The 13,392-nt window shown below is 46.8% G+C and overlaps 1 protein-coding gene across 1 annotated transcript in view; it reads left to right on the top strand.

The window, feature by feature from the left end:
• The first annotated feature begins 287 nt into the window (after positions 1–287).
• cubn (cubilin (intrinsic factor-cobalamin receptor)) overlaps positions 288–13,392 on the top strand; it is a 59,303-nt gene continuing 46,198 nt past the window's right edge. The window contains exons 1-17 of the mRNA XM_030349179.1: positions 288–520; positions 978–1,107; positions 1,549–1,644; positions 1,886–1,924; positions 2,425–2,526; positions 2,842–2,945; positions 3,325–3,451; positions 5,015–5,183; positions 5,799–5,930; positions 6,520–6,615; positions 7,097–7,221; positions 7,939–8,131; positions 8,774–8,892; positions 10,063–10,297; positions 10,600–10,781; positions 11,314–11,476; positions 13,048–13,238. Of these exons, the coding sequence (XP_030205039.1) occupies positions 405–520; positions 978–1,107; positions 1,549–1,644; positions 1,886–1,924; positions 2,425–2,526; positions 2,842–2,945; positions 3,325–3,451; positions 5,015–5,183; positions 5,799–5,930; positions 6,520–6,615; positions 7,097–7,221; positions 7,939–8,131; positions 8,774–8,892; positions 10,063–10,297; positions 10,600–10,781; positions 11,314–11,476; positions 13,048–13,238 (2,319 nt within the window). The 5' untranslated portion in view covers positions 288–404. The remainder of the gene's footprint in view (positions 521–977; positions 1,108–1,548; positions 1,645–1,885; positions 1,925–2,424; positions 2,527–2,841; positions 2,946–3,324; positions 3,452–5,014; positions 5,184–5,798; positions 5,931–6,519; positions 6,616–7,096; positions 7,222–7,938; positions 8,132–8,773; positions 8,893–10,062; positions 10,298–10,599; positions 10,782–11,313; positions 11,477–13,047; positions 13,239–13,392) is intronic.

Raw genomic sequence — 13,392 nt, 5'->3', positions numbered from 1 at the left:
ATTACATTGTGGAAGAACCCTTATGGCAGGGAACCATTAAAACATGGCACACATCACCTGGTTACTTATTCATTGAAAGCATGTGATGGACACGCTCAAAGAATCCAGTCAGTGTTATAACCATCCCAATCTTCCCTTAACCCCACCACAGAAGCTTCGGTAACTTTATTAGTCTTCCAGACTTTTATGATCCCAAATCGTTTTTTGTGCTGTGTTCAGGCTGGAGGGTGGACAAGTTCAGGGCCAAAGTTCTCTAGGCTGAGGTGTCATAGTCAGGGAGGTTTGGTGCAGGACCTTAGAGACACAAACACCTACCAGCGAGCAGGACTTCAGCATAGAGTCCGGAGACCGTGCAGAAGAGAGGTCTTTTTTATTTTCTGCTATTCTCTCTGTTTCTCCGGAGAATGGCTTGGCCGCTGTGGCTGTCGCGGCCGCTCTTCGTCCTCCTCTTTCTCTTGGTGGGATTGCAGGGGGAGGATGGGGCGCACGATGGAGACAAGAGGGACAGCAGCAGTGATCTGTGAGTGACTTGTGTTTTCACCTGGGAGGCTCACCTGTGAATTGGGCTGTTTTATGCATGGATGTTGAAAATGTATTTACAAAATATATTACTTGTTTTATACATACTTCAACCAGATAGCCTAAGTAATGCAGTCCCCTGCAATTTTAAATGCTATATTTGGTGGTTGTTCAGTAAGAAGTAGCCTTACATGTGGCCTGCTTTATTTTCTAGCTGAACTTTGTTCTGAATCAACCTCGTTTTTATTGAGTCCATCCAAATCCGAATGCACTCTCATGCATGTGAATCTAAAGCGCATGGCTTGTAGTCAAACAAGCCATGAGAACCAGCAGAACAATTGTTGATTTAACTGTTAAGTACAATCAGCAATACATTTAAGTAAAAGTACATTTCAAAAGTGGGGTGAGTGAAGCTGAAGCTAGCTAGTTTAAAAACCTCTCCCCTCCACCCACCGTAGACCTCGTATGCTCTCGGACAAAGGCAACCTGGTGTTCTCCACGGGAGACAACAAGGAAATCCGCTTCCAGCCCTCGGCATCGGGGCGGGTAAAAGTGGGCGATCAAGACCTCACTTTGCTACTGACTCAGGTGAGGTCAGACCATCCCCCACAGAGCATCCATTATTTGATGTATAAATGACTGCTAATGATACATGTTTATAGTTATTTATTTTATGGGATTTTCCTCTTTCTCCGCAAGGATTTCCTTCATGGTCATTTATTTTATGAGCCACTAATATGTGAACTAGAAGTGTGTTGCTCACGTGAAACTAGGAATGATTAACTGTTTTGGACGCACACGCTGCAGATCTCTATCAGCAGCGATAATCACCATCGATCATACACTAATTATACATTTTTGTTCCACTGTTTGGCTGCTCGTCCACGATTTAGTGTGTCCCATTTTCAAAATATCTATTATTTTCCTTTTCTTTTCTTGATTTCAATACTCTATTTGTTATCATCCTTCTCCCTGGAGGAAAAAGCTTGAGCTTGTCACACTAAATACGACACCGTTCCCTGAGTGCAGATCAGCAGCAACAAGGCTGATATCGAGGACCTGAAGAGCCACGGAGGTGTGGTGCCACCGGAGATCACCAACAGACTCAACCAACTGGACACTAAGGTGTGGAGAACAGGGCACATAAATACCTCTTCCATACCCTGTGTGTTCATGCACGTGTTCAGACAGAGATTACTAAATACATCTAAAACCCCTCACCCCAAAAGCAAAATATAACAATTGTGCTTGTAGGCACCGTTCCAAACAATACAAATACTAAGATGATATACACCTGATTTTAATGTCGAATGAATCTGTCATTGACGTTAAAACCACATCCTTTATTTTCTCTGTTCTCTTTCAGACGTCAGATCTTGAGACGAAAGTGACCTCGCTGGAATCTGTAAGAATTCAACACGCTGGTCACCCTTATCATAGATTATTTTAAATTAATTCTTTGGAGATTACTCTTCAGGGATATACGTAAACCTCATGTCATCAGTTTGCAATAACGCCACCTAAATGCTGCCATTCGGCTGAAAACGAGAGAATACAATAGCAGTTATATTTTGTAAAAGTTTATTTTTCAATTCAAAACTGATTTTTGAACGTCAGCTTTTAAGATTAAATCTATGACATTAAATAATGTCATAGATGTATGTTGGTAGGATGATGTGAAGACGTCTGCAGTCTGGAATCAGTATCAGTAAAGAAGAAGTGATATAGGTGCAAAGTCTGATTGTGAACCAGACTGCTCTCATTGCTGTGTGTGTGTGTGTGTGTGTGTGTGTGTGTGTGTGTGTGTGTGTGTGTGTGTGTGTGTGTGTGTGTGTGTGTGTGTGTGTGTGTGTGTGTCTGTGTCTGTGTCTGTGTATGTGTGTATGTATGTGCGCCTCATACCAGGTCGTTCAGCGGCGGGCATGCAACAGCAATCCCTGCAGGAACGGAGGCACCTGTTTGAACCTGCTGGACTCCTTCCACTGTGTTTGTCCCGGCAACTGGGCTGTGAGTAACACAAACACGCAGACACACACTGTAATACTATTACTATACAAGGTTCCATTACTAAACACTGTTTCATTAGTATACACTATTATACATATTTTGTTAAACTATTTCATTACCATAAACTATACCTATGAATTCACACTGTTATTTCTATACAATATTTCATTGGTATACAATATTTTATTACTGTACAAGGTTGAACGTATCAATATACTCTTTATTATTACTATACACACTATTTCAGTACTATACACTTTTTTACGATGACATTATACCATTCTATGTGTGTCTCTATGTCTGTGTCGTTGGTAGGGCCCCAACTGTGCCACAGATGTGAACGAGTGTCAGATCTATAGCGGGACGTCCCAGGGCTGTCAGAACGGGGCCACGTGTGTGAACAGCCCGGGATCCTTCAGGTAACCCCCCAAGACACATACACACACACACACACACACACATGCATGCACACACACACACACACATGCATGCACACACACACACACACACATACACACGCATACACAAACATACCCAAACGCATGCATGCACGCACGCACGCACGCACGCACACACACACACACACACACACACACACACACACACACACACACACACACACACACACACACACACACACAGACACACACACACCACGTTTCACTGATCTTTATCACCGTGACGATTGAACACAGACTTTAATAGTATTTGTTGAAGCGTGTGAACCTCACAACACTATCTCCTGATATGTGAATGATATTGTTCACCATCGGACGTACCCTCTCTCTCCGTTTACAGCTGTGGCTGTTCTCCGGAGTGGTCGGGCTCGCTCTGTACCGTGCGCTTCGACGACTGCAGGGGCTCCGGGCAGGGTCTGTGCGTGCACGGCATGTGCATCGATGCCGATCGCGTCACTCCGGGACAGGTGAGCGAGGGAGCTCATGTAGTCACCAGTGCGGTTCTTCCGGTCATGTCTTCTGTAAGCTGGAGGTTAACCTCGTTCCCGTACGTTCTCATCGCTTGACGGAACGCTTTGAGATGGTTCCTTCTATACATTAAGAGCAAAGTACTATGTATATCGATATCTATATCTACATCTATATAGATATATATATCCAGGTTGTCTTTATATATCCAGGTTGGCTTCCTGAAGGTCCTTTTTCAATACCGACCAGCACCCATTCCTCATCAAGTGTAATAACCTTGGTGTGATGGATGGCCCTCTAGGCTAGTCAATTTTATGGCTCAATTATATTTCATACAGCAGCTAGAATAATGCAACGCTTTAGCACCGGTCCAGTGCCCAGCCAGAGCCGTTAGTTTGATGGCAGTCCTGGAAGTGCGGATAAATATTGCGGTTTAATGGATGGCGGACTGATAGAAGGAGGTAGCCGTCTCTGCGGTCTCTGTGAGAGTGCTTTTGCTCTTGTGTTCCATCAAGGCTCCTATGATTAATGCACTGTTAGTTCCCATCACAGTGTAAGAAGAAGAAAGAAGAAGCATGAAGTTGTAATTATATTCATAAGAATAACTTGATAAGTATGCACCTTTTTAAAGAACATAAAGTGCTTTTCAAGTGGTGAGGTAGGTAAAGTGAGGTAAAAAAAGATTAACGGACAAAATAAATAGGAACGTGCATGCAATCACTGCACAAATAGTTCTTAATACAAAAACTGATTGTCTTTTGAAGCAAAGTAAATCTTGGGAACGACAAAGCCTGGTTGGCCGTGGTGGTGAAAGCCCACCTCCGTTAGTTTGTAGCCCAATTTTGGACCCGAATGTAGGTTCCTGGCAGAAGATCTCAGGCGGTCCTCAGCCCGGTAGGGGGATACAAGGTCAGAGATGAAGCCTAGCTTAACAAGTGATACAAATCATTTTAAAATCGATCCTGAAAGAGACAGGCCGTGTAGGAAGTGGCAGGGATGCTACAGCATGGGCGATATGGTGACATCTAAGGGCTTGTTAAAATGGCAGGAAGCATTGTAAACTAACTGCAGGTGGATTCAGTTCGTTCAGGTGGATGGAATTCTGCTTGAAAAATAAATACAGAGTCACAGTAATCATGTGGATAGCACCCCGAGATTATGTGTAATCTCAGCTCCGATCGCAGGTCAGGATCAGATTTGTACCGGTTCAGCTGTAAAAAGTCAGCTGACATCCACTGTCTGATATCAGTGAGATACATTTTGTCACGTATGAATGCCACCTGATTCCCATCAACACATTTGGCCGAGAACCTTGTGAAATCCCTCGATTTTTCACCTTAGGACCCTCTGCTCCCGTTATACAACCACCGATTGAGAAACAGCTATTACCTTACCGACATGTGACATTTACCCTGACTTTTACAAGGACAACTTTTACAACTTTTACATTCGTTAACGCAGCAATGTAAAGACTATCCTGTACTCAGCAGCCTAGCGTAAATCATCAACGCTCTGTTTGTTTATCCGTGTCTTGGTTTTCTTGATCTTTTCCGCTCATCCAGCCGAGGTACCAGTGTGTCTGTGACAGCGGGTGGCAGTCTCCTTTGGGGAACCCGGCGTGCGTTGAGGACGTGGACGAGTGTTCCCTTGACATCAAGCCTTGCTCCAGCAACCCCACTGTCTCCTGCTACAACACCCAGGGATCCTTCTCCTGCGGCGGCTGTCCTGCAGGTCGGACCCCCTGCAGACATGAATGACTGTTACTATTCACTACTGTTTATGAGTCGTCCAACCGACAGCGTTCCTTCATCTCTAAGCAGTTTACAGGGATTCATTTGGAGGTTCATTGAGGTCGTACGGTTTTGCAGGAGCAGGTTTGGGTTAGGGGCATCTTGGTGTAGGAAGGTATACTGTGGACAAACATGGCTGAACCTAAAACCCTTTGGCTTATTTTGTGTTGTTTTTATCAGAGTGGGATTTCTGTGTTGTTCTTATGGATTTCAAATCTCAGGGGCCAATAAGATAACAATTGTTTCAGCGTGATATGTTGCTGTTAATGGTTAAGGAATGTTAATTGTGTTTATTTATTTATTTATGAATTTAGCAAGTCAAAATGTTCACATTGCACAACGTTTACCACTTCCCTCACTTTTCCACGCACATATCTCGATTTATAAATGTGTATGCCCCTCCCCATATGTGGTTTATGTACTGTTGATTTAAATTTAAACAACTATCTCTGAATAGATATTCTCTGCCAGACTGCCAGAGATGAAGCCAGGTGTCTAAAATAACTCTCTCTCCCACAATCCAACTCCAACCCATCCCGGCCCTCGGCTTCCCTAGGTTGGCAAGGCAACGGCTACAGCTGTCGAGATGTGGACGAGTGTTCGACCAATAACGGCGGCTGCTCAACGGCTCCGACGGTCCAATGCCTGAACACCATGGGCTCCTTCCACTGCGGGCCCTGCCCACCAGGTACACTGACTCACTATCAATGAACCCCATTGGCTCCTCTACCCTGTGGGCCCTGCCCACCAGGTACACTGACTCACTATCAATGAACCCCATGGGCTCCTCTAACCTGTGGGCCCTGCCCACCAGGTACACTGACTCACAATCAATGAACCCCATGGGCTCCTCTACCCTGTGGGCCCTGCCCACCAGGTACCCTGACTCACTATCAATGAACCCCATGGGCTCCTCTAACCTGTGGGCCCTGCCCACCAGGTACACTGACTCACTATCAATGAACCCCATGGGCTCCTTTAACCTGTGGGCCCTGCCCACCAGGTACCCTGACTCACTATCATGTAGCCTTTGATAGTATTATATGTGTTGGCATCAGCTCACTGAACTTGTAACCCTTTACAGTACGGGTAAAATCATTAACCATGAGTTAACATCTGTTAATGCAGTAATAACAATAACATTTATTCGCTTTTATTTTATCTTACTTTATTATCTGACAATTAACTTTTTCACTTGGCGATTTTTATAAAATATGTATTTTTCTGCCCAGATCCTCTCCCTTAGATCAGCCTTTTTAATCCGTTGTGTTCACTAGGTTATGAGGGAGATGGGAGGACTTGCACCCAGGCCAACATCTGTGCCACAAACAACGGTGGCTGCTTCCCGTTGGCGAGCTGTTCATCAATTCCAGGTAAACGCACACACGCACGCACGCACGCACACACACGCACGCACGCACACACACACACACACACACACACACAAACACACATGCGCACACACACACACACACACACACACACACACACACACATACTCACACACACACACACACACACACATACGCACACACGCACAGGGGACTCAACACCTTTTAAATCCAAAACTCAACTCATATTTCCAACATTATTTTTATTGAACTAAAAGTCACATTAACCTTCATACTGCCAAATTAACTCATCATCAGTATGTTTCAATATTAGGTGGCGAACCTGGGTTTATTTTTCTCGCAAAAACAATTTGTCAGGTGGATTGAACGTATATTCATGGATATTCCCAGACATTCATATCTTCGGGCTTCGCATCTATAAGATGAAAGACTTTAGAAACAGAAAAGCCATACAAACGGCATCTTCTAAATTACGTGTTTTTACTAATGCACTGTATTACAGGGTCCGGCTTCCCGCTCTGTACCTGCCCCTCGGGCTACGTGGGGAACGGATACGGACCCTCGGGCTGCACGCAGACCAGCGACGTCTGCCAGACCAACAACCCCTGCGTCAACGGACAGTGTGCGGTGAGTCTGCTAGGTATCTCGATGCTGATTCGTCGCTTTGCCGACGTTGTTCCCCAATGCGGCCCACAGTGAACTCCGGTGACGTTACGGAGCAGGTTGATATCAGAGGAGTTCTTGTTCAAGGATGTACGACCTGTAGACTTTGGGGATTGAACCCAGGACCTTTGGTGGGAGTCAGCCACCCCTATCCACTACACTGACCCTTCCCTGACACATTAGAAATAAGTTAAAGTTGCAATGTGTAACTTTTCGACTAGCTCGTAGCTCAACATGACCTGGACATATCTGTATTAAATGCTGATCAATAGGAGATTCAATAATGTTAACATTAAATCACACCCTTTAACTGATATATATATATTAAAAATAATAATAATGCTGGCCAACCCGTATCTCTCTCTTTGTTTACAAGAACGCCCTGCTAAGGGGGCGTGTCTCATCTTACCATCGACTCTCCCAAAACCCCTCCAGTCAACCGAGCTACGCTAGTTTGTGTCGCACAGTTGCAGAGCCAGTTACAGTGGGCAGCACACTGTTCTGTCGACACTGTTGTTTTCTTTCTGAAAGCCCCCCTTCTCAAGGGGTTCAATCTTGCAAATTGAGACTTTAGCAAAACATATATAACTCTCTATCGCTTCTTTTGAATCTCATAAACACCCCTCTCGAGGTCCAGTCCGTCACCACCGCTGACCGCTTCACGTTGCGTTTCCGCCCCAGGCCACCACCACCGCACCCGGCTACGCCTGCACCTGTAGTCCGGGCTGGGCCGGGGCCACCTGTGACCAGAACGTCAACGAGTGTGCCAGCAACCCCTGTCAGAACGGAGGCACGTGCACGGACGGCCTCAACGGCTTCACGTGCACCTGCACCGCCCTGTGGACCGGACTGCTTTGCCAAACCCAACAGCAAGGTGCTTAGGGAATTTCATTTCACTCGAATGTGTCGGATGGTCCCAAACCTTTGGAACTAATAACACATATTTGTAGTTGTATTGCATGATTGATGTGTGAACTTTTCAGTTGGTGTTTGGATTTTGCAGAAATGATTGTACATCTCAAATCTGGGGCTTGGTTCTCTCCCATTTGTTTCATTTTTATTGAAGTACATTTTGAGCGTGTTGTAACAGAGTTTTGATAAATGTGCACACACAGCTCATTAATCGGCCCTCTACCAATCCGCTGAAGTCTCTAATCATCGATGCTCTACAAATACTGCTGGCACGAATGCTTTTGGCACAAATGTGGCATGGAGCAGTTCCCGCCTCAAACTACAAATGTGTTTTCTCGTTTAAAAACCTCTTCCAATGCTTTATCAGTTCAATTATACTCCACATTTGCTGCCATAATATATCATCTTTGTGTGCTGAAGATCCTTTGGAGCTAAACGTATTGTGACTCTAACATCTTATTATTCCATGTGTGCACGTTCGTGTGTGTTTGTGTGTGTGTGTGTGTGTGTGTGGGTGTGTGTGTGTTTGTGTGTGTGTGTGTGTGTGTGTGTGTGTGTGTGTTTGTGTGTGTGTGTGTGTGTGTGTGTGTGTGTGTGTTCCCAGTGTGTGGGGGCAACCTGGCAGGTCCCGCGGGGTCCTTCAGCTACCCTAACACCCCTGGCCACGACGAATACGACCACCTGGTCAGCTGTACCTGGGTGATCCGCACGGAGCCCCACCAGGTGGGCCTATGGACCCCTGTGATTGATCACTGCGCTCTTGGATTCACTATAGCCTGGTCGCACAAATCGAGCTGACGAGCAAAAAAATCTTGGCGAAATGGAGCGCTTAGTTTTCTTTTGCTTCATATTTGTTTCGACCAATCATGTCGCTGGAGGCAGGGATCTGTAAGCGAGCCATTGGATAACAGCGAACACAGACTAGAATTTAGATTCTCTGCCCGAGCCCGAGCACGACCCGACCCGGCCGATATTTCCCCACCACTATCCTCGGGCCGGGCCGGGACAATTAACTTTGTCCACAAATATACTTTGTGTAACGGGTTGAAATCGGGCTCGGGCTCATAATTACAGTTAATGTGTCGGGCCAGGCCGGGCTTGGACAGAACGTGCACGGGCTCGGGTCGGGTCGGGCTTGATATCCTGGACCCGATCTAAGCTCTAACACAGACCCGCCAAGCACTGGCCAACTTTTCCTGGCAGTAGGTCAAGCTAAAACATAATTTCCAGTCACCGACAAACATTCCTAGAAGTGTCTGAAAGGTTTCAAATCAATAACATGTAGACTGGCTCCTGTAAAAATACATTATCAAAATCCCCTGATAAGTAGCTTCTTGTGGGATCGAGTTTCTCTTTGAATAGAATATCTCCAGAACGAAACAGGAATCAAGTTGTAGCCCCTTTCAGTGTTATCTCCGGCCCAGGCTCTGTGCCGTCTCCCCATGTAAGTTCTGCTATAACATAGTCGGAGTTGCAGCAATATACTTCACATCAGTCTCTGACTTAAGGCCCTGATATGTTATAAAGGAAATCTGAATGAGCTTGTTTGCAGACAAACACGTCAGACTAGCCGGTGATTTTCAAATCGGGCCTTTATGCCTTTTTAACTGTTCCTCCAACACCTTTTAAAGCAAGAGATGATCGTTGCCTTTTGGGCAGTGGCACCTAGGAATGTGTGAATCTCTTCCTTTGCATGTACCCGATATGGACTCTGTGGATACATATGAAGACACACATTTAATTAGGCTTTTGTACAGCAGTGTGTTGCTCCATGTGCCTGTATTTGACTAAAGCCTTGGGCTACTGTTGCAAAGCTCTCTGTGACCTCCTGTCTGTGAAAGCTGCTGTATAAATGAACATACTTCCTTTCTGCCATTCTCCCCTTCTTCACAGATCCTGCACATCTCCTTCCCTTTCTTCGAACTGGAGAGCAGTGCCAGCTGCAACTTTGATTTCTTGCAAGTCCACGACGGAGAGAGCGTTTCCTCCTTCCAGATCGGTAGATACTGCGGCGCCACCCGCCCGCAGGACCTGTTCAGCTCCCACAATGCACTCTACTTCTGGTTTCGCTCCGACAGCTTCATCAACGCCGGGGGCTTCAACGTCTCCTGGCAGTCTCAGGACCCAGGTACCTGCCCTGTGTGTGTGTGTGTGTGTGTGTGTGTGTGTGTGTGTGTGTGTGTGTGTGTGTGTGTGTGTGTGTGTGTGTGTGTGTGTGTGTGTGTGTGTGTGTGTGTGTGTGCGTTTGTGTGTTTATTTGTGTGTGTTTGTGCGTTACTTTATTTGTCTCTTTTGGGACAAATAAAGTACTGAACTGATCTTGTGTGTGTCTGTGTGTGTTTGTGTTTGTGCGTGTGTGTTTATCTGTGCCTGTGTGTGTGTGTGTGTGTAAATTCTACTAACTCACATTTCTACACCTGGGTACCAAAGTGTGTGGAGGTGAGCTCACCAACACACATGGGAACATCAACTCTCCCGGTTACCCGGGCAACTACCCACCTAGCAGAGACTGCTACTGGACTGTGAACGTGCCGCCCGGTCTGCTCATCACCTTCGCCTTCGGGGACCTGAGCCTGGAGCATCACCCCGACTGCAGCTTTGACTTCCTGGAGGTGGGCGGGGCCTGCTACCCTAGGAGCCGCCGGCGCAACGCTAGCTCTTAGCTATCAAAGGCCATCTTTGGGGACATAAGAGAAGATGATAAAGGGAGCGTTTCACACATGTGGTAATATGCTAAGTAGATTAGCTGTTGGTCGTTTAGCAAGCACTCGAAAAAGTGGTCGTTTAGCAAGCACTCGAAAAAAGGGAGTAAAGTGGAATCGTTTGTCACTGTGATGCATCGTTTTCGGCAAGGTGCTGTCCGCACATAGGCCCTACGAAATAGTGTCAACACTTTGCCGTAACCATGTTATGCAACATGCAACTGATCGCCGGAGTAGCCATGCATGAGGCCGCAGGATGACGCCATTTTTGGCTCACGCCAGCTAGCACGGGTTCACGCACCGCGACCATGAACAATGCTCAAGGGATGAGACGAGATCATCCAAAGCAGGGACGGGACTGGGGTCCAATTCTAAAAGAGTGTGTTTCTCCTTATTAACCCCTGATGGCTCACCGCATGCTGTGTGTCGTATGTCGCTCCAGATCCGGGACGGCCTGGTGGCAGAGGACCCGTCCCTGGCCCGGTACTGCAGCTCGGCCTCGCCGCCCCCTGTGTCTACCACCGGCCCGGCCGCCTGGCTCCACTTCCACTCCGACTCCGGTGTCTCCGACCGGGGCTTCCACATCAGCTACATCACCACCCCGTGTAAGCCAATCGCATTCCTCCTGAGCCGGTGACCCATGCTTACACACACTGGGGCACACACACACACACACACACACACACACACACACTTAGGCACGTACACACACCTAGGCACGTACACACACACACAGACACACATCCACAAAAGGGCTGAATGGTAGATTGAACAGAGTAGGCGTTCATCTTTTATATCTTTTTTTACTCTGCATAAGAGAAGTGAAAATGTTGCTAAACATAAAAATACCATACACTTTATACAATTCAAAATATGTTTTTCAACGATAACGGACAAAAGCTGCTTGTTCTATTAATCCGTCAAATCCCCAAGGCTTTTCTCTTAATAATTCATTGAAAAATATTGAAGTGGTTTTGTAGCAGTAACGCCAGCAGTCCTCACAGAATCCACAGTCAAAGTCTCCTCCACACACAGACACACAGTGCTTTCTAATGCGTCAGCATCCATTTTCCCCATCCCCTACACAAGCAGGAGACTCTTTATCCCCTGAAGTGATGTTGAATCGCAGTTGTTATAGTTCAGGAACAAGCTGCATCTAAAGAAAGCTTTTCATGACAAGAGGTGTTCCGTCCTTTTCCAAGGTGTGAGGATGTGACTTCCGACAGAGTGTGCAGAGAGCGAAGACAGATCTCAGGTGGTGTCAGGGTAGGTGGGAGGCCTGGGGGGTTGTAAGACTGGAGCGAACGTGGCAAATAAATCCTGAAATTGGAAAGCAGAACAGCAAGGTAGGTAGGGGGGATGGGAGAGAAGAGGGGAGTTGAAGATAAGGGGAGGAAGTTGGAGGAGAATTATTGTGTCAGACGTCTTATTTGTATAGCCCTTAGTCACAGTTACAGTCTCAAACTGCCTCACAGAGGCTAGTGTATAAGACCACCCCATCCCCCCTGAACCCCTATTACGGAGCATTAAGGAAAAACTCTCCAAATCCTTAAGGGAGGAAACCTTGAGGGGGAACACAGATGAGGGGGAACACAGATGAGGGATCCCTCCTTTGAGGGACGATTATGTCAGGAGAGCGGGCAGACATAAGGGTAGCATAAACAAGCAAAACAAAGGTGTAGCAGAGTTGAGGTTGTTAGATGGTAGCCGAATGGTAATAAAAAAAATCAATCGTGAATTTGCCCTGTTCTATTTACGGGTTTATCGGTAAGCGGAGAGATCGATCAGTCTTTATTTCCAGGCACTTGTCCATCATTTGCAGTGTTATTTCCAGCTCGAGAAACACTATCGAGCCTTTTCAAAGAGGCGTCATCGTGATTTTGCGATTAATTAGTTATCAATGACCAAAGCACCAACATTACTACCACTACTGCTTCTGAAATGGAGCATGTCATTGCGATGTGACTTCACGATGTACGAGCCCTATAGGGAACCTGAAATCACATCACGCCGGGCGCCATCTTGGGAGACGGCACCAACAGACGAGAGAGGCAGCCACCCTCAGCATAGCGTTGAACACGGCTTGAATTCCCGTTCCCTGATTTTGAATTCCACACTGACCTGCCAACCCAATCTCCCACCCACCCTGCCAACCCTATCTCCCACCCACCCACAGCTGACCCGGGCTGCGGGGGCACCTACACGGACAGCGAGGGGATCATCATCTCGCCCAACTGGCCCAACAACTACGCGGCTAACCGCCAGTGCATCTACCTGATCCGCCTGCCGCCCGGCGAGGTGGCGGCCCTCAACTTCACCCACATGGGCCTACAGACCCACGGGAACTGCACCTTGGACTACGTGGAGGTAAGGTCGACCCTCCCTCGGAGGGGCCTGGCTGGAGTGCATTCACCTCCAGGAGATAAGGCTACAAAACCCTCCCTGTGGAGTTTCTCTGTTACAAGAACGGAAGAAAGCCGAGGTTGTGTGTGTGTGTGTGTGTGTGTGTTTGTGTGAATGT

The sequence above is a fragment of the Gadus morhua genome, chromosome 23 (assembly GCF_902167405.1).
Source record: "Gadus morhua chromosome 23, gadMor3.0, whole genome shotgun sequence".
In the NCBI taxonomy this organism is placed as follows: domain Eukaryota; kingdom Metazoa; phylum Chordata; class Actinopteri; order Gadiformes; family Gadidae; genus Gadus; species Gadus morhua.
Note: the sequence above shows the minus strand (reverse complement) of the source record. Positions and strands in the feature narration are given on the sequence as shown.